The sequence below is a fragment of the Eriocheir sinensis genome, chromosome 44 (assembly GCF_024679095.1).
Source record: "Eriocheir sinensis breed Jianghai 21 chromosome 44, ASM2467909v1, whole genome shotgun sequence".
In the NCBI taxonomy this organism is placed as follows: Eukaryota; Metazoa; Arthropoda; class Malacostraca; order Decapoda; family Varunidae; genus Eriocheir; species Eriocheir sinensis.
In genome coordinates this window covers 10842482-10867409 of record NC_066552.1, presented here as the reverse complement: position 1 = coordinate 10867409, position 24928 = coordinate 10842482, and the positions used below count along the sequence as shown (strand labels likewise).

The following is a 24928-nucleotide window of genomic DNA, read 5'->3' as shown; positions in this document are numbered from 1 at the left end:
ATATACAGAAGTGCACATAAGTGGTTAGCGAAGTGAAAATACAAGGAAGAAAGGAAAGAAAGAAAGGAAATTGGAGGACAAAAACGCGTACACAGAACACACAGGCCGCTGCCAGTCTTCATTTTCATCTCCCCATCCATCTTTAAGACAACACGAGGTGGGCAATACACGAAACTACACAAAAATATACAACTCTGCACAGAAGTGAATAGCAAAGAGAAACTGAGAAAGAAAGGAGAGAAAAAAAAGGAAGGGAAAAGGAAAGAAAGAAAAAATAGGAGGGCAACAACACAAAACTACATAGCTATATACCAACACTTAACATATGAGCCGCTGATAGTTTTTATTCTTAGCTCTTCATTCTTAACTCACTCTCTATCTTTCCGCAGCCGAAGAAGAAGGACTGGAAGAAGCAACACGAGGACTTCATCGCCACCATACGCGCGGCGAAGGCAGGCACGGAGGCGCCGCCCGTGGACAACTCAGACTACGTGGAATGCCCTCACTGCCTACGCAAGTTCTCCGAGGTGGTGGCAGACAGACACATCCCCAAGTGCGCCAATATAACCAGCAACAAGGCTCCGGCGATGAGGAGGAGGCGGTAGACAGGCAGAAAAGGGGGGTTGGTGACGCCTGGGAAGGAAGATTTTAGAATGACGTGTCTGATTGCACAAATGTAAATAATGTAAGGGCTACAACATGCGTAAAACGAAGGGTAAACGGATAACGAAAGGGAAATCGTCTCGGGAAGTAGAGAATGAACTAGTTAAGATAATTATAGAGGCTGATTGGCAGGTTTTCATTGTCTAACACATATGTGGAGTTAAGCTGATGGCTACGATATGCATGTTACTTGTTAGCGAAAAGAGAGATCGAGGGAGCCGGGACTAGTGAATGTGCAGGGAAGGAAGGAGGGAAGGAAGGAGCGATAGTTACAGTTGATTATTTGGCAGATTCTCGGGATTTCATTGTCTTACGGACACGTGGTGGCAACTAAAGGCAAAAAAATATAATGAAGAGAGATAGATGACGAAAGTAAACTTGTGAAGACTCGCAAGAAAGGAAGGAAGAAGAGAAGAGGCTGTTCAGACGGCAGCTTTGAGGGTTTAGCAGTCTTGTGCAACAATGGAGGTGAATTATACGTATAAATGTTTACTAGATACGTAATGCGAAGCGGAAAAAGAGAAAGGAAAAGTCCAGGAAATTCGGATGCTCAGTAACCAGCCAATAGTTTACTGTCAGTCATAATCTGCTTATGTTGAATGAAACATAAATGACCAATTAGCTGGCCGTCTTGCCCAAGGAGTCTTACCTCATAAAGCTGGAGAAGTGGACAGCTTTATGCAGGAGTCAATATCATGATCCACTGAGGTACTGAAAGGGTCAGACCAGGGATCAGATAGTATATATTTTGTGTGATTATAGAGTAGATAATGTGTTGGGTTTAAAAAAATGTACGATCTCCAATCCACTTATTTTCATGTTACTGCAGAGGAATCAGTGTTACTCTGCGTGGAAGGAAGGAAGGAAGCTCATGACTCCGTAGAGGATTACGTAGTTGTTATTTCCGTGGGTTAAACATTTAGGGCAAACATGTGATATATTAATGTTTCACGACCTTGTAGCTCTGACCATAACAGGGGAGCCAAGACCACATTCCCCGAGTTGTCTGCGGGAGTGTCCAAGTCTCCTAAACGGCAGGACCAACGCGTTTACTGTGACCAATTTATTAGTGTTGTTAGTGGCTCGGTGCTGCCATCTGTGGGTCTGCCTCGCTGCCACGACTCCTGTTTATAGCTTCTGAATGGGATGTTTTGTAACTAGACCAATATTTCCTAACCTACCGTGTGTGTGTGTGTGTGTGTGTGTGTGTGTGTGTGTGTGTGTGTGTGTGTGTGTGTGTTGAAAGGTTGACGACTGTGTACGTCTTATATAATGTAAACATTCCTGGCCGGTGCATTCATATTAACTTAACCCACATCTACATATTCTGCTTCGTGCAGTTGTATGTCCTTATTTTGTGCTTTTAATAACCGCCTCCGGTTGAATAAGTTTAACAGATACATAGGCTCCACCCTGTACATAGTGAAATGGACAAGATGGACACTCCCCTGTTATTGGAAGCAAATCTGAAGGAAGCAGTCAATTCAAACATTACCGCATCAGGAGTCTCGTTAATTTGTAGTTGTTTGGTTTAGGGGAGAGAGGGTTGTCAGGGGTCAGCGGGGTTATGCTCGCCTACACGAGGTGGCTACACTATTTTCTTACTCCTGTGTTGAAAGCCGAGGACCGTCTGTGATACTACTTCAGAAATGACTAGTGTAGAGGGGTAGCTGCCTTGATGGGCGATAGCACGGTGGTGACTAGCAACACCAGACCTTCTGGCAACTACCCATAAGGCATTACTCCAGCGCTACCAAGGCTCTGATGGGGGAAGGGTCCGTGCCTAACGATGGATCACCTGACAATCCAAACTGGTAATCTAGACTAAGAAAAAAACAATCAAGGAGAGTTTGACGGAACGAAAGGAAGGTCAACATGCTACTTTGGGTTCTGACCTCATGTAAGGGAAATGCTACTATTTAGTGTAACAACTGGCGTTTTGCAATAAAATGAAAAAGTAATTGATGTTTCTTCTTACCCCAATGGTTGAACTAGGCAACCATATCCCGTTTTAGCGACCTTGACAGACACAAAGGTTCTAATGTCATCAGCTTAGTTTATTTATATAGTACGTAATCCGCAGACAAAATATACGTCAACTCGAATAAAAGGTTATAGAATGCATAGAAACAAGAGAACAGTGCTTCGAATCGACAAGCGAACCGACAGATAATCCTTCCGGTTCTTTTATTAGGTAATACGTTAATTTATTGTCAGGTAAACCGTCTTTCATAATAATGTTAGCTTTAAATGGCAGGTAATCCTAGAGCCCACTCGGTATCTCCAAATTGTTAAGTAAGGAAAAGTATAAAGGAATAAATAAACAAGTGAAGGCTTCCAAGACTGGGGCGGCGAGGCATCCAGTGAGCAGACGCAGTGATGGAGGCGAGGAGGGCGGACGGATTGGTGGATAGAGACTGCCGATCAACCCTCGTCGTTCGCGGCTCCCAGAGGACTTGAAAGGTAAGACTTTTTGCACTAGTTAATCCCTGCACAGTACCTAAAAGAAGTGTATGCCGGAGAGCAGTTGTGTGCAGTGGAATCAGTGAAAGTGTGTCTTTGCTGGGTCAAGGCAGGTGGTTAGACGGTCAACGTTGTGGGCGGGGCAGCAACACGTGCATGTCCCTCTTTTCAATAGAAGGTGATACTTTTTCATTATTTTGAGTGTTGAAATCGCATCAGCACACATCAGAAGCTCTTAGTCACGTGATTTTGATATAAAGTCAATCATAATCTTCTGAAATGCCACAAATATTTCAACTTTAAAATAGCTTGTTACTAGAAAGAAGTGGTCCTCTGATGCTGAGGCGGAGGTTGTCAGGCCTGGCTGGATTTCTCTCTTGTTCTCATGGAAGTTGTCTGTCAATCACCCATGCTCTCGTGCTCCATGATTCGCACCTTAGATTAAGCAGTGATTATAGAAGTCACATAAAAGTAAGTTGGGTGCATACGTATACCTGCGCGTGGCCTGTCCTCATCTCCACCGCATATCCCTTGAGCCTGTGGTGGATGGACCCATCACCCCGGGGCACAGGGCCAGTGTGACATCCAGGTTACCATGATTTACCAGCTCCGGAATTTTACGTACACAACTTTTTGTGTATACAATTGCCATTTGCAAGAGTTATTGACCCCTTACTGAAATAACTGTTTCCCCATAAAAAGAAAAGACTGAACACGACAGTATAACAAGACTATAGATTATATGCGATATAAGCACCGCCACACAATATCCTTCGTCCTTCTTTCATACCTCGAAACTGCTTTATTTTTACGATTCCGCCTGTGGCGACGGTAGGCTTTCTTGGAGGGGCCCGATGGACTGACCCAGCCCGTTATGGCGCAGGCAAGTGCTTATAGTGGCGCCATCTTGCTTGGTTCATGCTGCCCCACTGAGCTCATCTTTTAGAGAAAGGATCTCTAGAGTCCGGGTGATAGGTGGTCTTCAGGACAACATGTGGGTAGTCTCAGGCCACTCGGCGGTGACTGAAAAATCCCAACTTGTTCTGGCGGGCGGGACGACGTCCTCCTGGACCTGGACGCGGCGCCCGCACGCTGACCACTCAGCCACCGCCTTCCCTCCACTTTATCATAATATCAGTTTATCTCATAAGTCTTCAATTACATATTATCTTTACATACCTTTATTGTTATCTTATATTCTTCCTCCGCATTCATTATATGATATGTATACTTTCGACAGTTACTTTGTAAAAGATTCAATTGAAATTTATAAGCAATTAGAGAAAGTGTTCTTAAACTTTTTACTACCACGCCCCCCCAAGGAATGGGTCTTTGCTTCCATGACCACTTGTGTATTAGTCCACGCTCTTGCTAAGATAATGACAATCCAATAACAGAAATTTCCAACTATTCCCCCAAGGCTCGCGTTCCCCCTTGGAAATTACTAACCCCTCTCTAGGGGACGTGGCCCCTAGATGGCACCAACTGATGATTATGATCATAACGATACTACTAATACTTATACTAATACTAATAATAAAAACTAGACGCGTAGCACTCGGAGAGTGCACACCTCCGCCAAAGATCGTCCTGAAAATTGATATGGGCATCAACTGTGATCCTATGCATCATGTGGAAGCATTTGTTTCGAAATTTGATGAAATTATATTTTCTTGGAAACTTTTACCTTGGGCGAACTTTTCGAGGTCAAGGTCAAAGGTCAAGGTCACGGCCATGCAAGGTGCGTCTTTCCATGAGCTAAAATATGAACCAAGTATGAAGTCGCTACGATGACGAGAACCGAAGTTATGACCAAAATGACGTTTTGTGCGACCTTGACCTTGACCTTTGACATCAAAAATTTAATGGGTTTTATTCTGGATGGACACGAAGCTTCCCTTAAAAACTGGTTGAGATATCCGCAAAATTGTGCACAGGAGACTGTTAACGAACGAACAAACAAACAAACAAATAAATAAACATACCGACCGGACCGAAAGTATAACCCCCTCCAACTTCGTTGGCGGAGGTAATAATAATAATAATAATAATAATAATAATAATAATAATAATAATAATAATAATAATAATAATAATAATAATAATAATAATAATAATAATAATAATAATAAACCATTCTTATTATAATTACTGTTATTACTTTAGCAACAGATGTAGTAATAGTAGTGGTAGTAATAGTAGTGGTAGTAGTAGTAGTAGTAGTAGTGGTAGTAGTGGTCGTGGTAACAGAAGTAGTAGTAGTAGTAGTGGTAGTAGTGGTCGTGGTAACAGAAGTAGTAGTAGTAGTAGTGGTAGTAGTGGTCGTGGTAACAGAAGTAGTAGTAGTAGAGGTAGTAGAGGTAACAGAAGTAGTAGTAGTAGTAGTAGTAGAGGTAACAGAAGTAGTAGTAGTAGTAGTGGTCGCAATGCCGTCCCTCGTCCTCCAAATACTTGTATTTAGCAATAAATAAGCGCCAGTTTGCTCCGTAGCGTTTCCAACAGCTTTCTGAACCTTGCGTAACAAATTTTTATGCACGATATCATTTAGCTCAACAACAAAGTCTCGGTTAATTGCCTGCCATATTTAGCAGCAGCAGACTGATCAGCAGATTTTTCAGCAAGTCACACTAATTGTCACCAACTTTCCAATCCTTAAAAGACAATCAGTGTGTTATGGGCGGAGCGTCACATAGATAGTGACGCGTAAAACTCTACGGACACAGTCAGTCACGTTTAGATTACTCAGGTTCCCATGATGGCCAACGCGAACACCCGGTGACTCCAGGATATCTTGATTAACCCAGGCTGTATGTGTGTGTGTGTGTGTGTGTGTGTGTGTGTGTGTGTGTATGCGCGCGCGCGCGTCCGCGTGCGTGCGTGCGTGCGAACGTATGTGCGCGAGATCCAAGAAGACAGCACACACCTTAATATTTCATGAGCATTTACAAATCATTACAGATACTAATGAAAATGTTTTTGTATGGGCCTTCACGTGCATTATGCTTCAATTAAGTTTTTTTTTTTTAGCTTATCAAAGAGGCCTTGAAGGTATGCAGAGGCCACACTTCCTACCTACCAGATCGTCAGGTGTGGCTGTGTGCTGCCCTGGCCATGGCTGCACCACCTTGGATGCTGTTCTTCAGCACAACACTTCGGCTTCAGGCCAAGGTAAGGAAACACATTATGAAGAAAATATGTTTATTTTTTGCAATATATCACGTAGAAATTTCTTGTAAAACTTCTCCCTCTTATATCATATTAGTCATTATAAAAAATCATTTGAAGGTAGTATATATAATGAATTTTGTAAAATGTTTTTAATGAGAAATTGCAGGATTAGGGAGGATTCATAATATGTTTGTTAAATTTTAAACTGTTATTGTTACAAGTAATTTTAGTATGTATATTTTTTTATGGAAAAGCATAGAGCATCACAGAAACTCAGCAATCATCAGGTAATATTTAGGTAGGCAGTTGTAACTTGTAGGTGTACACTGTGGTACAATGATAGCCTTGGTTCAGTTCTGGTACCTCACCCTGTTCCCATTCTAGATTACATATCCATCCACAGCATCCACTCCACAACTAGCTACACATCATGTTTAGCACTTCTGTTATACTTTTAACCTCTTTGCCTCCTCCATCTTGCCCAAAGCTGCCTCTCCCTGTGGGTATGGCTGCCCTGCTTTATTTCTTACTCCTATACTAGTCACACTTGCTTTCCCTTCCACTCTCTCACTTATCACATTCAAAATGTTTCTTCCATATCTTTAGAATAATAAATACGTTGTTCAGGATAAAATTTCATATGTTTTTTTAAAGTTCTGTAAGGGAGAGTAGAGGAAGTTGAGGGAATAGTATTTACAACGGTGTCTCAGAAATCACTTCACCCCATTTGTTACTTCTGCTCACATTTGCAGTACCCACCAGTCACATTGACTGTGGTCTTGCTTGCTTATAACTGTAAACTTGTTTATAGGTTCAAGTGGCTCTTTCCTGGATATGGACCTCTCCTACCTCTTTCATTTTTATTCACTCGGTTGAGATGTTTTTCTTATTTTAGTGTCTATGTATATAACACTATATAACTGCAGGCAGTCTTGCTATTGCTTGCTTTTGAAACTGCCCTCAACTTCTATATTGTAGGTCACGGTGGATCTTCCTGTTTTGGTGCTTTCATTGCTTGTTCAATTTTTTTTTTCAGTAGTGTCTTGACCTCAACTCCTGTGTAACTTCATGTACCTATTATCTTCTTGTTTGTTTGTTTTCTTTCTTATTTGTTTCAATCAGGACTGATATTGCTTTATTCATTCCTCAGTGCTTAATATCTCACCAACCATTACTTTCCATAACTTGTTAACAAACACTTGCAGTTTTCTGTGCCCAGCACTTCTACACCTATACACACTCTCCTCACTCTCCTTGTGGGTAAATAAATAGTAACATATCTCTGTTCTAAACAATCTAATTGCCTTGGCAGTACCCTTATCAAATTGTTTCTTTTTCCTCTTGTCTCTATCACTATTTTGTAAGACTAGAAGGAAGGGGAGAAGTTTTCAGATCATGAGAGCACAACACAGTAATACACAAATTTGTTACTTTTATTAGAAAAAAATATTGAAGGTTTATATGGATATGACTTTAGGCTTTAAATAGTGGCTTCTGTTTGATGCTGATGCTCTTCCTGGTTAGTCTGAGTGGCAGTTATTTTGTGACAGTTTGGGAAATGCTGGATATAATTATTGTTGTATATATGTGTGTGTGTGTATAAGGAGATATGTACAGAGATGTGATGGGGTGTGTGCATGAGCCGTTGGGTAATTCTTTATTAGCCATAGTAATACTGTTTTATATGAATAACAAGCACAAAGTACACACTCAAGATGCCTGTTAATCATGTGGACAGCACCTTATTGCAACACAACACTTCCTTCCTTGCACACACTCAACCCTACCTAGAACCATTATATAAATATTAATTTACTTCGTTCAGACACAAGTCAGTGGATGAGCTATGCTCTCTTCCACTCAAACTCTCACATTGAGCCCAAATCATGTTAACTGTTTGCCCAAGACCATCATCCTGTTGTCAAGGATATGTTTACCACTTTGTTTTCACCATTTCACTTGGTACTAATATTATAGAATGCCATTATTAAAATGAGCTGTGTAAAAATATGTCAAAACAGCTGATAAGTATAATCAAAGTATTATTTGATTTTCAGACTAAATTTTTACTTTTTACTTTCAATAATACAGATACTAACTTGAATGGTGTACATGAATCAACAAACACACCTTACCACAGACAGTTGCAATCTTAATTATATTTCATAACTTTCGCACTAATGGTCTTACTAATCACACTAATGGTCTTACTAAAGGTCTTGAACAGAGGCAGAAAAGGGAAATCATAAAACTTTTAGTAATAATCTGATGTGTAGAAAAAGAATCACAAGCAGACCTTGAAGTAAATATGTTTATACATACTGGAAACACACATACAACCCTTTCTTTCAGAATCATCTGGTGTGAATTTGTCATTCAAGTCTCATCAGTCACTCAACACACACTGGCATGATCCACTCCCATCCCCACCGCTCCCTGCCCCTCCCCCCTCCCTTCTGGCACTGCTTTGTGTGCCATGGCAGTCATAAGGGCAGGAAAGCACAACCCCACCGAGGCATTTGCAGGGGCTGGGCAACAGTTACCTACAATGGCTACAGTGACAGCAGTCTGAAACAGGGCCAACACAACAAGTGTTTTGATTGCCTTGGTGGAAGGGTGGGGCCTTATGGGGTCAAAAGGCATGCCAATCCATAGGATTTAATTCCCTCTCTTCTAAATAGGAAACTTCAACTGATAACTATTTATGAACCAAGTAAAATAATAGTCAATTTATAATCACAGATCCTGCCACTCATGGTAAATTGAAGAAAACTACCAAATCATGTAAACCGACAAAAATGAAACACCATATTTGGCAGCCCTGACCTAGCCCACATTGCCCCCTTGACTGGCCTGTATCCTGTGGTAGAATGTCCTTATGACAAGCCCCCTAGAGGACCCTCAACCCCTGGCAAGGATTAATGGAATGGTGTGGCCACCTCATCCAGCACCTTGCTGGCCTCGCTCCACTACCTGACCAGCGGCAGCAGGAGGAGCAGGGCAGCGGCCAGGGCAGACACACTGAGTTGTGATGCGCCGCCGCCCTCCTCGGTGGTGCTAGTGACTGCCTCTGTCCTGAAGGTAGTGGTGGTGGTGGTGGTGTCGTGAATGTCGCCGGAGGTTGTCCTGGTGGCAAGGACTCTTTTAAGCACTTGGCACTAGTGGGCTGTCTTTGTGTATGTTATTGTACTCATCTAAACAGGTCATACTCACACAAATGGTTATTGGAAAAGGGCTGATAATGCATAAGTATATTTATTGTGAAGCACATAATGCATACATGTATTTCCTGTTAAGCGTGCAGCGCATACATGTAGTACTGCGAGGCTTTGTAGGTGAATGGTTAGTACAAATCATTGTATAATCATGTCATGGACTAGTGGGATCTATTCATTGCTGTTATGCCACTCAAACCTTGCTCATGATGATCAGCAAACTTGAGTCAAATGGACTATTCTTTAAATTACTTAGGGCTATTCTATGTCCTTTTCAACCAAAATAGTTGAAGCACATAAAATAAATGCTAAAAAAAAAATCACTTCATGGACATGTTAGTGAGGTTCACACACAATAATGCATGGGAGAGTGGCATCCTAACAATAATGAATAGATGTTTGTTGGCCAAAGTGTAAAGTTTAGTTGATTGACCATTTGGCCCACTCTGTACAATGATCCCCATTTGATTCCAGTGAGGGTTAAGTTAAGCAGCCTGTGCCATCTAATGAAGATCAGGTTGGGACTAAATCTTTGATCATCCACATGTATATTTACTTACACTTCCCAAACAGTCTGTACTCATTATATTTTAGTAGTTCATCAAACTGAATTCCATCCTGACTTGCTGTAGACATCCCTCTTTAGTTGTCTTATGACAGGAATATGATGGAGCACGATCCAATAATGTTAAGGGTTGCACAGCCACGGTGCTTTAATGATTCACCAAACCTTTGTGGCCTCACCACAGCCCTGTGCCCTTTACAGGACACAAGATTGACTGTACTTGAGTGGATTTAACAGCAGAGAAGTTCAGAAAGACAGGGAGGACAAATAAGATATCTTGGCTGAGTAAGAGTCAGTATTGCATTAAGTAAACCAACATGTGGATGATCACTACTGTACTGAACACCATGACCAAACCCAAGAAAGTTTTGATCAGCAGCTTTAAGGGTTTCTCAGTAATACCCTCAAGACACCAGCTGTAAGAACCAGTATTTACCTTAACCCCACCTCCACCTCAAGAAAGCAGAAGCATTTTGTTACAAATTAAACTCTGTAACTATTTCTGTATTGTCTGCACTAGCTAAATATCAACTAAAAGTAGAATAACCAAATCAAAGAAATCAAATCAAAGTAACCAGATTCCTCTAGAAGCAGCAGGTTTCGAGTTAGAGTAAACTAAGTAAGCAGAGTAAGCAATCAACTATTTCTAGGCAGTCTGCACCAACTCTAGATTAACCAAACTCTAAATAAACCTGATACACCAAAATCAACCTTCAAAACCTTAAGTAATCAGTTCCCTCTAGAAGCAGCAGATTTCAGGTCATTGTGAGTTGGGATTAAGGAGGTTTTACTACAGGTCTTAAGAGTGCCCCTGCCTGCTGGTGGTTGTCGTGGTGGTGACATCGATGCTGCGGTCCGGGCAGGGCAGCGGCTCAGTCTTGCCCATCATCCAGTCGTACACTTCCCCCATATTCTGGCTCAGCAGCTCGGGGCCAACCTCATCCCGGATCCGCTGGTGGTAGGAGTTCAGCCACAGGCACTGCAAGGCCAACACATACCCAGTTAGTGTCAAATTGACACACATAACCAATGACTAAGGTAGGTAGCATTCTCATGGATCTAACGCCAAATTTTTCAAATATCGTACAAATTCGTATTCAGTAAGTTATGTGGCTAGCTTGACTTTTAATTAATTCCATTTCTGAGATGAAGTTAGAAGTGTTGCATTTTCACAGTTAAATTGACATAATACACACTGTCGTATAAAGTGTTAGAAAAAATAAACAAAACCAACTAACCTCGCCTTGAAAAACAGGTTAAAAATATAAAAGGACTTCATTATTGTTGATGAAAACTAATACATCTCAAAAATCAAGTGTTAGGCAGGCTTGTTTTTAAATAGTTAACTAAAGTTTGCTCCTAAATCATGAAGGGACAAGGAGTCAGAGGTACAAATAGATTGATAGACAATTACTTCTTTGTCAGCACCCACATTTAGATTCGTGGCCACACTGGACTTACCTGGACGTTATTGAAGAGTGTGAGATTGATCAGTTTGGGTTCAAAGGGAACGAGGGTCACTGCCTCAAAGCCCAGGGTGGTGTCAACAAAGGTGTACTGTGGAAGTGAGGAGGAAGACCAATCAATGTAGACACCAAGGAATGGAATCTGTGAAGACAATGACATTCTTTATGCTAACACATCCTCATGCCACCGAGCCACCCCTCCACCCACCTTGGTCTCTTTGGGCACCACTGTCAGGATGGTCTCCAGTCGGATGCCCCAAGCATTGTCTTGGTAGTAGCCCGGCTCTGGGGACAGGCACAGTGATATAAGATCTTCCTGAACTACCCTAGGATTACACACACAAAGAAGTTAAGATACACTCAACCATATAATCTAGCTCTACACACACAGATGCAAATAACTAGTATCTTCTCGTCTACCAATTTTACTAACTTAATTGTATACTGTACACCAGACAACAATTATTTTGCTTAGCTTTAGACATAGATATTAAGCAATGTAAGCCATGCACACAGTAATTTTTTTTTTGCACAGGTGTTTAGTGCCCCCTCGGAACACACTCATTGTCTTCAGCGACTTCTCTGCTACTACAGGGTTGCTATGAGCTATGGTTTAGTGCCCATGGTTCTGATACCACAAACACCAACAGCTCTCTTCTGAATTTTGCAAGCTCCAGGAGGTTGAGACTTGCAAGTTCTTGGTACCAGAGACCAGAGCTCCACTGTTGGACTTGGTATAGCAATGCTGGAGGGGTACCGATAGCTGGAGATTTACCACATCCTTGTAAGTACTCGTTGGAGGATCCTTCAGAAGAGCAGGGTTTTCCAGAATGCTCAGTTTTTTGCAACTGATCAGAGGCTTGTTGTTGCAATCTCGAGATGCAACAATGTCGTGTTCCATCTTGAGAGGCTGAAAGTATGTGCACTCAGGAGAATGCAGTGACAGTCTCAAATTGATTTAATTTGCTTGGCACCCTTGGGGACCCTGTATATGGGACACCTTCAAATGGGAAACTCTTCAAGCTGCAAAGAAGTGCATTGGAGAATGTACAAAATCTAGGAGTGGTTTTTCTCAGAGAAGACACTGGAAAATAACAAGGAGTCGCACTGCCAGGCTTCCTGGATATTGAAACCAATATGGGACTATGCTGCATGGAACCAGAGCTCTTTTAAAGGGAGAAGATGAAAGGTATGTTGGGAGTCTCCCTAAGGAGGTCTGATCCACTCATTGTCAAAAGTCCACCCTCTCTTGATGGTCAGTAAGGCTGTGGCAGTGTTGAGGGATGGAAAGGAACCTGGTATCTGTAACATCAGTGTGGAGCTGCTCAAAATTGGAGGTGAAGCCATGATCCATAGGTTGCATGCAATCTTGACTGTCTTATGGCAATCTGGTACCATTCCTCCTGACTGGAGAAGGGGGCTGGTCACCCCTGTCTGCAAAGGAAGCCACCAGGACTGCAACAACTACCATGGTTGACAGGCAAGGTGCTTGCCCATCTATTGATAATGCTGATTTGCAGCCAGCTGCTTAAGCTGCAAAGACCTGAGCAGTCTGGGAAGTCGACAACTGACTGTGTCCATCAGCAGCAAATGAGTGAGCACCTTGCCCAGCACACTGAACAGTGGAATAGCATGGCAATTGTTACAGTTCTTTGGTCCCCTTTCCTTTTCTAGATATGGACAACCAACCCCCTTTTCCAGTCAGGAGGATTGGTACTGGATTGTATGCATGGATCATGGTTTCTCTCCAGGCTTTCAGCATCTGCAGCCTAATATTACAGATTCCAGCAGCCTTTCCACCCTTAAATTTCCTCACAGTCTCATCTTCTCAAGAGAGGATGGAGTTTCATATATTGGTGGATCAGCAGCCACCATCTGCAACCCAGCCAGAGGGAGCTGTTCGCTTGGGGGGCTGGGCTGCGTACAGCTCTCCAGAGTACTCGGCCCAACGAGCATCTGATACTATCTGCCATCAGCCATTCGGATAGTACCCTTCCGAGGCGTGAATTTGGAGTGGAGCTTCTTCAGACCTCTGACCCCTGCCATACTTCTCCTTTTACCTCCTCAGAAGGGTTCTAGTCCTTCATGACAGTCCCCAGCCAGCCTGGAAGCACTACTATATTCTTCAATGTCTCCCTCGAGACTACTACTCTCCTAGACCTTGGATGCTCCCCAATGCACTCCTTGGCAGCTCTCAGAGTTTCATATTGAAAGGTATCCCATGGCTCCCCAGGGTCCTCCAAAGCACCAAGCATGCCAAACAGATTTGAGACTGCCACTGCATACTCCTGAGCACATGCCTGGCCTCTCAGTTTCTCAAGATGAAATTTTGTAGGGTTGCATCTTGAGATCTTCTTGGATCTCAACACTCTGGAAAACCCTTCAGTTCTGAAGGGTCCTTCAGAGAGTATTAATGAGGATGTGATCGACCTCCTTTGCCACACCGCCAACATTGCTATACAAAGTCAGGTGGTAAGGCTTGCATCTCTGCAACCAGGAACCAGCAATCCTCAGTCTTCTGGACTTTGTAAAGTTCAGAAAGAATAAACTATTCGTTTCTGGTGCCAGAGTCATGGGAACCAATACACAGCTTGTAGCCAACTCACTCTGTGCCAGGAGCTGCACTGAAGTTGCTTAAAACAATGAGTGTGTCATGCAGGGGACACTGGTCAACTATGGAGTTGATCTTGGCATAGAACATTATAGTTATGGAAAAATAATTATGGACAAACCTCAGGAACCAATCATATTTATAAGTAGGAATGCCCATGTATTAATACAATACAAAATAAGATTAAAAAGTCTTCATGCTTTGCACTAAGTGACTCTCATCCCCTGCCTGGTCCAGAGGCACTCACCATCAGAGAAGAACTGGCCAACCTCCAGCTCATGTTCTTCATCACTGTAGATGCGAACTTGTGTTGGTGCTGATGGGAGAGGGAGTTATGTTTCTTATACAAGAGTATGACAGTTGTACTTGTATATAGGAAAACATTTTCATTTTGTTACTATTTACAGAGATGCAGGAAAACTTGATAACTATAAGAAGATTAATTGCAATTATAGGCACACACTTACTAGTACGTGAGGAATCATCCAAAACTGAAGCCAGGGAAGAGAAGGAATTGGCAAAATATAACATAAGGTGACAATATCTGTGAGCAAAACTCCTTCGTACATGTATCTTTTACAACTTGGTATCTCTTACCCTCTCATTCTGTTAACTCCCCATTCTCCTCACTTAGTAATCTTCCATTACATAGACTCTCCTTTCCTCATATTCAATGACCTGGCATTTTGCAAACTAATTAATAAGGTGCCAGGTTATTGGGAGGGGAATAAACTCCCATTCCCCTCCAAATAACATGGTCTGGCACTTAATTCACTCCCATTCCCTTCATTCACCTTCTCTCTTACATCTCTTTCTTCCTCAGTGCCATCACCACACTCGTCTTACCTTCATGCACGCCCAGGAAGTGCCCGATGCCATGCCCCGTGCCATGCCTGTAGTCCAGCCCCACCTCATACAGCGGCCTGGTGGAGGGAGGAGAGGATACAACTGGTCCAAGTGTGTGCAAGTACTTAAGATTCCTTGTCACTACATGTCTCTTTACTCCCCTTCCTACCTTATCCTTATAGAGTAAAACTGGTTCACAAATAGCGTGGTGAATGAAACAGATTAAACATTGATTTAGTTTAACCAAATGAAACTGAAAATTAATGTGCCATGATATTTGGGGATGAGGAGCTGACATGTAGGCCAACCAACATCTTTCATTTTCTTGTAATACATTGTGTTAATGTAGAACAGTAATGTTACCTTCTGGCGAGGATGTCCACGTCTGTGTCTCCGGTGCCCTTAGGAAACACCAAGCCGGCCAGGTCGATGGCTCCCAGCAGCACGCGGGTGTAGGCTTCCACCTGCAGGGCTGTGGGTGACCCGTAGTGCAGGGTGCGGGTGACGTCTGTCGTGCCGTCTGTGGAGGAAAAGGAAGATGAGAACGAATGTGTGTAATGCTGACTTGCCTGATGGGCAAGCCCCCCATAACTCACTTAGCCAGGGGGGTACCTCTTTGGCAGACTGGATAAGGAGTGGCTCTCCCGTTACGCTGGTCGCGGGTTCGATCCCCGGCGCCGGCAAACCTTTCCTTGTCTGGATTGATTTCTTGTGTGTTTCGTTACATGTAGAGGTCGTGTGGGAGTATAGTAAAAGAAAATTTCTGGCATTTCATGTGTAGCAGATAAAGAAAGAAAAGGGACATTGGTTGATCTTGAAAGAAAATAATTTATAACATCAAAGTGTCCTATAAATGAGGCATGTCAGTTTTTCATTCTCTGGTCCTTATTCCCTGTCATGTGTCAGCCAGCCTGGCCCTGCCTCACCCTTGTATTGTCCTCCACTGTCCACCAGGTAAAGAGACTCGTTAGTGATGGGACGGTTGGTGTCTGGTTGTGGCCTGTAGTGGATCACAGCGCCGTTAGGTCCAAAGGCACTGATGGTTTCAAAGGAGAGGCCTGTGAAGTGCCGCTGTTCCTGCCGCATCTGGTAAAGCTTCGTTGCAGCATCGATCTCATTCCAGGCATTTCCAGCCGCCACCTGAAGCACAACGATTTAAAGGAGTATCAGAAAATGTTAAGAGGAAACATCAGTAGAAAATCAAAAGAGAGAAGACAATAAAGGATGAATGTCAAAAGAGAAGGAGCATCAGCTAAGAGGAAGCATGAAAGAACGAACATCCAAAATTAATCAAACTGCCAATTTCATGCCGTTACCATTTGTCTGTGGAACGTCAATAGCAGATCGACCTGTGTCAACTACTCAGCATTGTTTTCATCCCTATCATTAATAGAGATTTCTATAATGGAAAATGAGGATTTGTTTTCTATATCATAGCTTTTTTTCATGGTAAGATTAGATTACCCAAGAATTATGTAGCTCAGCTATCCCCTACGAACTACACTATGAACTCTATGGCATGGCACTCCTCACCTCCCTCTCCATGAATGCCAGGAAGTTGCACAGGGCAACGGCATCCCTAAGGTGGGAGTCCTTCATCCCCTGCATCTCCGTTGGGTTCTTCCGCGCCTTTATGAGCAGCACAGGAGACACCGCTGACATGCGCTTCTCCTCCGGGACCTACAGAAGGAGGAAGAGAGCTAAAGACTTCGGGTTGACTTCCCTCTCTCTCTTTTGACATATATTGAGTCTCGATCATTTAGTGCAAAGAAGTTAAAATACAAATCATATTCAATTCTAACTTGGGAACTTGGGAAGGGGTATGTACAAAAGAAAAATAGTTTGCTCACAACCCATTGAAAACACAAAAGGCAAGAAATCAACGTACATGCTCGACTCACTTCCCATTTACTATAACTAAGTAAATACACATACACACACACACACACTTAAAGAATCAAGGAGTCTGCCTACACACACACACACACACACACCCACATATAACTAGGGAAGACAAGTTTAAATAATTACAATGATGAAATAACCAATTGTAATGACAAGCTTCACTCAATCCAATAACCATACAAATATATAGGTCAGCACGCACTAAACACTTACAGCAGAGTAGATGGCATAAGATGCACCACCTGAGTAAGACCACTTTGACGCCAGCAGCACCTTCTTCACATCAGGCTCTATCTGAAGGGCCTGCAGGCGACTCAGGATGGTGGTGTAGGGGCTAATCCTGCAGGGTGGAAGGAAGGTTCGATAGAGCAAGTGTTCTTCAAGTAGCGCCTCGGTGCTTGCACAGGATAGCAAAACTGAGGTATGAGACACTGGTTCATGTGATCTGCATTTGGTATAATATTCAGGAAGAAGGGAAGTAAGGAAGAAAGGAAGGCTAGAGCAAGTGTTCTTCAAGTAATGCCTTCGTGTTCACATGGGATAGCAAAACTGTGCCTTCGTGTTCACATGGGATAGCAAAACTGTGCCTTCGTGTTCACATGGGATAGCAAAACTGTGCCTTCGTGTTCACATGGGATAGCAAAACTGTGCCTTTGTGTTCGCATGGGATAGCAAAACTAAGGTATGAGATTGTTTTTAGTGATCAACATATAATTTGGTGTAGTATTCAGGAAGGAAGAGAGGAAGGGAGGCTAAAACAGGTATTCTTTAAATAGTGTCTCGGTGTTTGCATGGGATAGTGTAAAACTGAGATATGAGACTGATTGGTTTTCATGAACTGCATATAATTTGTTGCATGAAATTAGCGTGGTCAGGATATCCATACGATCCTTACTCAAAGCCAAGATAATTCTTTGTAAAATCCACTTTTTTCTCGCTGCCCTGGACTTACGTGGCACACTCGTTGTCGCACTGGTTCACGTTGAGGTGGAGGTCAACTGCGGGCGTGATCTTGTTATCCGGGATGAACAGCTCCACGCCCTTCTTGTTCACGATGACGTAGCCTCGGAACACTGCACACATTGCCAATAAGTATTTGAATATCTTTTACTTTCATGTGTTATTCTTGGTGTAATTGCATATGTGAATACTTTGCCATATAGAAATAAAATCGATGGTACAAGAACCAATCCTTCCTGTCTGCCTCTAAACACTGCATACATTCCCAATAAGCGTTTAAATATCCTCTACTTTCATGTGTTATTCATGGTAAACGGCATATGAGTACACTTTATCGAATAGAAATCCATAAGGTGTGAGAAAAGCCAAAATAGAAAGAACAAACCCACATGACCTGCATACATTTCCAACAAGAGTATGAATATCCGCTACTTTCATGTGTTATTCTTGGTAAATTGCATATGTGTACACTTTATCATAGAGGTAGAATCCATGAGGTGCAAGAACAGCCAATAAAGGAAGGATGGGCCCACCTGGGGTATTCTTTGCATCACTTCCTCTCAGGTTAAGGAGCCACGCCACCTCGTCCGCAGCCGTCACCACCATCATGTCTGCTCCCTTCTTTATCATCTCCTCCCGCACCTCCTTCACCTTGTCCTCCCACCGCTTGCCTGTAGAAGAGATGATATAATGTAAATTAGTGTTCGTTATAGAAAGAGGTCTTGTGGAGGAGGAGGAGGAGGATAAAACTAGAACAAACTGGCATGGGTGAAAAGGAGGACCAATATTATTAATGTGAAATGCTTTACTTATGAGGCACGGTAGGAGGGCAGAAAAAGTAATAGAATGACAATGGTAAAACAAGAGAAAAATGAGACATTATACAGAGGGTGAAAAGAACAAGAACTATGATCAAAACAATGAGTGAGTCAACCCCCCAAAAATAATTGATAGAATGTAGAATAATTTAAACACCCGACTGAAAATGAAGAAAAAATCTGAAAGAAGAACTAAAATCAGATAACTAGGGATGAGAACAAAAAGAAGAAAGATAGAACACACAAGTCATTACCACCACCACCATCACCAATGCTAAGGACACACCTGCGAAGGCTAACTCGTGTACATAGACAGGGTCCTGAGGGTAGGCCGGCCGCTCATCTGCAGGCCACACCAGGTCCACCAGGTTGATCTCCTCTGCCACCAACTTCACACCAGATGCTGGAACAGAATAAATAATGCTTTTTTCGCTTGTTTTGAAAGGCTTCATTCACACTTGCTTATGTCAGTCTTGTCTGTATGTTTGTATCTTTCTGTTTTTGTGTCCATTCATGTATCTGTTTGTAACTATATATGTGTATATCTCTGTCTGAATAAGTCTATCTCCCTCTTCCCTTCTTTGTCTCTGCCTTGTCAGTATGGCTATCTATCTGATTTTGTGTCCATCTATCTATATCTGCATCTGTATGTATATCTCTATCCAAATACGTCTCTATCTATCTATCTCCTTCTTTGTTCCTGCCTTGTCTGTATGTCTATCTTTCTGTTCTTGTGTCCATTTACCTCTCTATGTGTGTCTAAATATGTATCTGTTTATCTAAATATGTCTCCCTGCTTGTCATCTGTTCATCTGGCTTCTCACCTGCCAGCTCTTCCTCATACTTCTTCCAAGTGTCAGCAGACACCAGTTTAGGGTCAGCAGCCACCTTCTCTCCCTTCACCAGCACCTTCTTCAGCCAGTCTATGGGCTTGGGAACCTGCAATGAGGAGGAGGTGGTGGCAAAGTTCATGATATAAAATGAGAAAAGGGATGAAAGACCTAAAACCCAAGCGAGTAAGAGTATGAAGTATTGTACTGGAAGAAATGTTATGCAGTCCAATGTACAACAAAGAAAATATCATAAAAGTAACTCCTATACCAAGGTGAGAGGGTATGAAACTTTTCCCTGGACAAAATATTTCAGTAATAGACCAGGGAAGAGTTATGTTGCTCAGTCAAGCCCTGCACTTTCCTTGGTTGTCTGCCATAAAAATTACCATGAACTCTAGAAACTTACTTTTCAGATTGACTCTCCCATCTGTTTAGAAGACATTATATACACACTAATTAAATCACTTGTACACTCACCCTATTTATACATTTTTCCCCTTAATATCTTGCCTCTTGAAGCTGCGGAGATTCACAAATAAGCTGGAGTTCTGTACAATAGGTTTACTCATCTCGCTGTTCTTTTTTCCTTGCAACTCCTTCTGTATTCACTTTTGAACACTAACACTTCATTCCTTCTCTTCATATGACTACAGCTTAATTTTTTTTCACTATTCTCCTTTCACTCCTCAATCTGATTCATAACTCGTGCATTTCCCATTTATTAGTGTTGGTCCTCCTATTCATCCATGTCACTTTGGTCCAGTCTTATCCTCCTCCTCCATAAGCCCTCTGTAATGTGTGTGCTCATCTTACGGTTCCTTTCCTTACTTTTACCTCCTTCCCCAAACACTCTGAACACTAGCACAACATTAATTCCCTCCCTTCCTATAACTAACATTGGTCCAGGAGCCCCACCCCCTCCCTCTCTCTCCCTCACTCCAAGGTAATATAGACTCTTAACTCCAGCCTTCTTTCATCCAACCAATCACCTCCAGTTCTGTATATGGTGACTACAGTTTCATCCAGCCATTCAACCTTTCATCTAACCATCAAACTTTTCATCCAACCTTTCATTGTGTATGGTGACTACAGTTTCATCCAGCCTTTCAACCTATTTTCATCCAGCAAGTCAACTACAGTTTTGTGTATCATGACTTCAATTCTAATTTTGTCACTTGCCACTAGGATCTTTGTTGCCTAGTGGTGGGATATTGTCAAGACTATACAATGAAAGATATGCTCTCTCACCCCCGTCAGTCCATCCTTCATCAATATCCAGTCACAGTCCAGCTCATCCTCAGCCTGAAGGAAGTATCTGCCGTCAGTCCAAAGTGCCCGGTGCTCTGGCGTCACCACCGCCACGCCATTGCTGCCCGTAAACCCTGTCAGGAAGGCCAGACGCTCCTCAGCTGCCAACGTGAAGCCATCCTGGATAATACAAATGATACAGATACACTTCATACATTCATACACCCACTTGCCTAAATCTCATAAACAAACCCTTTTAACCCAGTAGCTGCGGTGATCATGTTTCTTAAAGACCCCTCTAAGCGAATTACAGTAATGAGAAAGAATCATCACTCACGCCAAGCATTATATTATATGTATTAATGCATTTGTGATCAGTTTATGTATCCTCTATTTTTGGGGTTTATGTCGAGGCAAGAATTTGGCCCGTCACTGGTATACTGTAAAGCCACATATTTGGCCCGTCACTGCTACCGGGTTAAACACAATTGACATAGATACGCTTTTTATATTGCTAAGCCCACACACATAAAGCCCGTAACCAGCCTTTTTGAGTCAGTCATTATAAAGACATCTGGATGACTCTGCCAGTCTAAAGGAGTGAACGTAAGGTAGATATCAAGGGATCTGATAGTACATAGTTTGCATCTTGACAATAATCATCTTTCCGATCGCTCTCAATACTCACTTCTTCTGTTTCCCGGCCTACAGGAATACACACCCACCCACACCCACACACACACACACACACATATACACACACTTCTTTTTCTTGTTGTAAGGTGTATAGCAAGGGATTTAATTGCAACAAGTACACTTCTTATGTTCTCCAGCTTCAGGGCATCCACACTCAACTCCTCCTCCTGGTGTAAGGTGTATATAGCAAAGAGTTCAGTAACAACAAGTACCTTAACAATAATCCTTCCTGTCACACTCAATACAGTCACACTTATGTTCTCGGGGTTAGGGGCATGAACACACACTTCCTCTTCCTGCGGCCCAGTGCTGCTCACTCACCTGCTCACCAGCGATGGGAACAATGTAGGCACTGAGATTACGCAGCTTCATCTCCTCCAGAAGATCTGCCACTCTGTAAGGGAAGGACTGCATGAAAGGCTGAAGAAGATAGAAGATAAGGAAGAGAAGGAGCAGCTGCAGAAAAAGAGGAAGAAGGAGAAATGGGAGAGGAATGAAGGGAGATGGAGGAAGAGGAAAAACAGCAGCAGAAAAAGAGGAAGGAGGAATGGGAGAGGAATGAAGGGAAATGGAGGAAGAGGAGGAGCTGCAGAAAAAGAGGAAGAAGGAGAAATGGGAGAGGAATGAAGGGAAATGGAGGAAGAGGAGAAGCTGCAGAAAAAGAGGAAGAAGGAGAAATAAGAGAGGAATGAAGGGGAGAAAGAGGAAATACATGGCAGAGGGAAAAATTGAGGATGAAGGGAGAAAAAGATGAACAGAAAGATGTACTGTGTGAGAAGCTTAAAAGAGAGGAAGAGAAGAAGGGGATGAAGGAAAAATAAGAGAAGAGAGGACAAGGAACAAAAACAACAGAGCATTACAAGTCAAGATTTGTATGATTATTGATGAGCTCCTATGTGCAATGCAGGTAATGGTAAAAATAGGGGCATGTACTATAACTGCAAGTGGTATATAAGGTAATTATGAACAAAACAGAGTGAGAGTCATATATACAGTCAAGATTTGTAAGATAATTAATGATCTGGACTTTATAAATAACATAACTGTCTTGTGGAATGAAGGTAAAAGTAAAGTTGGGGCATATATTATAACTGCAAGGGATACTAAATGTTATAATGAGGTGAATGTTTGAATTAAAGCAAGAAAACAGATTGAGTTGTATATACGATCAAGACTTGTTAGCTAATATAACTACCATGTGCAGTGAAAGTAAAGGGAAAGTTGGGGCCATAAGCTACAACTGTGAGAGGTGCATGAGGTTATAATGAGCTGAATGTTTGAATTAAAGCAACAAAACAGACCGAGTTGTATATACAGCCAAGATTTGTTAGATTTGCTAGCTAATATAACTACCATGTGCAGTGAAAGTATAGGTAAAGTTGGGGTCATAAGCCATAACTGTGAGAGGTACACGAGGTTATAATGGTATGAGAACTAAACTAACGAGACAGAATAATGATCGTACTGGATGGAGGTGTTGACGCGGGTTGGCGGCCCAATATCTCCCTCGCTGCAGTTGACTCTGTACATCAAGCTAACACGGGGCAACTTCCTCACTGCCTGTCCCTCTTCCTCTTGCTCATACTCTTCCCATTCCTCCTCTGGCTCTGGCTCCTCCTGCACCATCGCCTCCTTCCGTGCCACATCCTTGTTTACCACCTGCTCCTTCGCCACCTCCTCCACCTGCACCACCTCCGCCTCCTCTTCCTGACGCCTCTTCTCCATCTTTACGGATGACACTGTGGGCACCAGAAGAGTCATTAACACCCGGCCTTGATATGATGATTAGTATGAGTATGTAAGTAATGCTCCGTGGCGGATATTAATGGTCCAATTGCTTACTATGTACAAAATGGGTGTTACTTTGGGCTCCATTAGTGGGCAAGGGGAAGCTCTTTATTATGATGAATTAGTAGTGGTAGCGTAAGGTTATTCCATCAAGACGCAAGCTCGGTAAACTAAAGGTCCATCATCATGTATTTAATGGGATGAAGGTAAGCTTGCCACTGTGCCGCTGATCCTGCTCTGAAGGTTGACAAGTGAGCGGCTGTTTGCCCTTCCCTTAGTCCTTCATGCAGTGCACCACCATCAAAATGCCACAGAAAAGTTACCATCACCATCACAACAAAAACCAGAGTCCCGTTAAGAGCTACTATGTACACACGAGCGCGCACACACACACACACACACACACACACACACACACATTCAACAAAAAAATAACAGTGCAAAAAGTATATCAATAAACTTACAAATGAAATCATAGAAAAATGGTATTAATAACATTGTGCAATAGTACCCACAACCATATCAGTCATAGATCTACCTGTGACTAAATAGAGCAGTGCAGCTGAGGTGGTTACAGTGTGAGTGGTCTACAAGTTAAAAGAAAATAAAGAGTAAATAAACAAGGTCACATCTTTCACAAGAATAAAAGGAAATGTTACTGATCCATCCCATTTCGTGCAGGAGACAAAAATAAAGGATAAAAATCAAAGTACATAATATGACTACATAGATACAAAGAAAATAAAACTAGAGGTACAAAACACCAGCAAGGTATCATTGTGGTGGCCAAAAGGGAGCAGGTACCCAAAAAAATACCTGTTTGCAATCAGTGAAGTGTCATAGTTTGCAATACATAAGAAAAATACCCTAAAAATAAAAGTCACATGGAGAATACACTAAAAGATTTCCAATAAATGACAAAACCAAAATAGATTCCCCCAGCATTCAGTAATCACTCTAGAAAGAAGAAACAAAAAGTAGATGGTAACAAAAAATCAAAATCATAAACTTCTTAACAAAACTCATAAAAAAAGATAAAAAAAAAGATAAAAAAAAGATAGAAAAAACATGAGGAAAGAAACTGATCCACCCCCTAAACAAATTTACAGCATGGCACACCCTGAACAAAATGCAGATATAGATAAAAATTGGAGAAAAAACAGTCTACCAAAAAACAGAAATACATAATAAAGAACCCGATATATATTTACATCACAGAATAGCTATGGTGAACTCGGAAAATTTTGGTGAGGTGTTGTGGTGAGGGCACAGGAGCCTACGAGAGCATGCAGGGCCAGGCGGAGACAGAACGCAACAACCTGAGATGCAGATAAGGACACCCTGTAGATTGGTGCCTTCATAGCCCTTATCCACACCTCAGGCCATCACCAAGGCATTCCTCGCTAGCACTATGACAGGTGTGGTGTGTGCAGGGCAGCCGTGGGATAGGTGAGAGTGGGCAGGTAACTGGCTGGAACGTTTTTACTTACATACGTAGACACAGCTAGAGGCCTGAGGGAGGGAGGGATGTGCCTGCTACGCTACCTTACTCTCCCTTCCCTCCGTGCTCTACCGTTAGTGCTCAAAGCAAAAACACTAATGGATAAATAGGCATTAGTCAGTGTGTCTTCTTTCTCGTTTTTTATTAATTTACAAGGAGATTCAGTATATTTTGCTGCTTTT

At 42.4% G+C, this 24928-nt stretch overlaps 2 protein-coding genes and 1 long non-coding RNA gene across 10 annotated transcripts in view; 2 read left to right on the top strand and 1 right to left on the bottom strand.

The window, feature by feature from the left end:
* Positions 1-2624, top strand: part of LOC126980470 (rho GTPase-activating protein 17-like) — a 54653-nt gene extending 52029 nt beyond the window's left edge. For all 7 annotated transcript variants that reach the window (XM_050830398.1, XM_050830396.1, XM_050830399.1 and 4 more), the window contains one exon: positions 390-2624. In XM_050830398.1, coding sequence (XP_050686355.1) covers positions 390-605 — 216 coding nt within the window. In that variant the 3' untranslated portion in view covers positions 606-2624. The remainder of the gene's footprint in view (positions 1-389) is intronic.
* A 362-nt stretch (positions 2625-2986) lies between these two features.
* Positions 2987-8795, top strand: LOC126980469 (uncharacterized). The gene is made up of 3 exons (XR_007733258.1): positions 2987-3126; positions 6154-6294; positions 8647-8795. It is a non-coding gene; the product is annotated as an uncharacterized LOC126980469 (long non-coding RNA).
* A 468-nt stretch (positions 8796-9263) lies between these two features.
* Positions 9264-24928, bottom strand: part of LOC126980467 (uncharacterized) — a 76566-nt gene continuing 60901 nt past the window's right edge. The window contains exons 18-34 of one of the 2 annotated variants that reach the window (XM_050830391.1): positions 22923-23196; positions 21779-21851; positions 20762-20941; positions 19505-19619; positions 18967-19083; positions 18396-18533; positions 17855-17975; positions 17116-17242; positions 16531-16677; positions 15924-16137; positions 15361-15517; positions 14998-15074; positions 14399-14467; positions 11749-11825; positions 11536-11631; positions 10890-11053; positions 9264-9420 (exon numbers count right to left, since the gene is read on the bottom strand). In XM_050830391.1, the coding sequence (XP_050686348.1) occupies positions 9264-9420; positions 10890-11053; positions 11536-11631; positions 11749-11825; positions 14399-14467; positions 14998-15074; positions 15361-15517; positions 15924-16137; positions 16531-16677; positions 17116-17242; positions 17855-17975; positions 18396-18533; positions 18967-19083; positions 19505-19619; positions 20762-20941; positions 21779-21851; positions 22923-23196 (2303 nt within the window). Of the gene's footprint in view, positions 9421-9533; positions 11054-11535; positions 11632-11748; positions 11826-14398; positions 14468-14997; positions 15075-15360; positions 15518-15923; positions 16138-16530; positions 16678-17115; positions 17243-17854; positions 17976-18395; positions 18534-18966; positions 19084-19504; positions 19620-20761; positions 20942-21778; positions 21852-22922; positions 23197-24928 lie in introns of those variants that run through there. The other variant, XM_050830393.1, reaches the window with a different exon arrangement.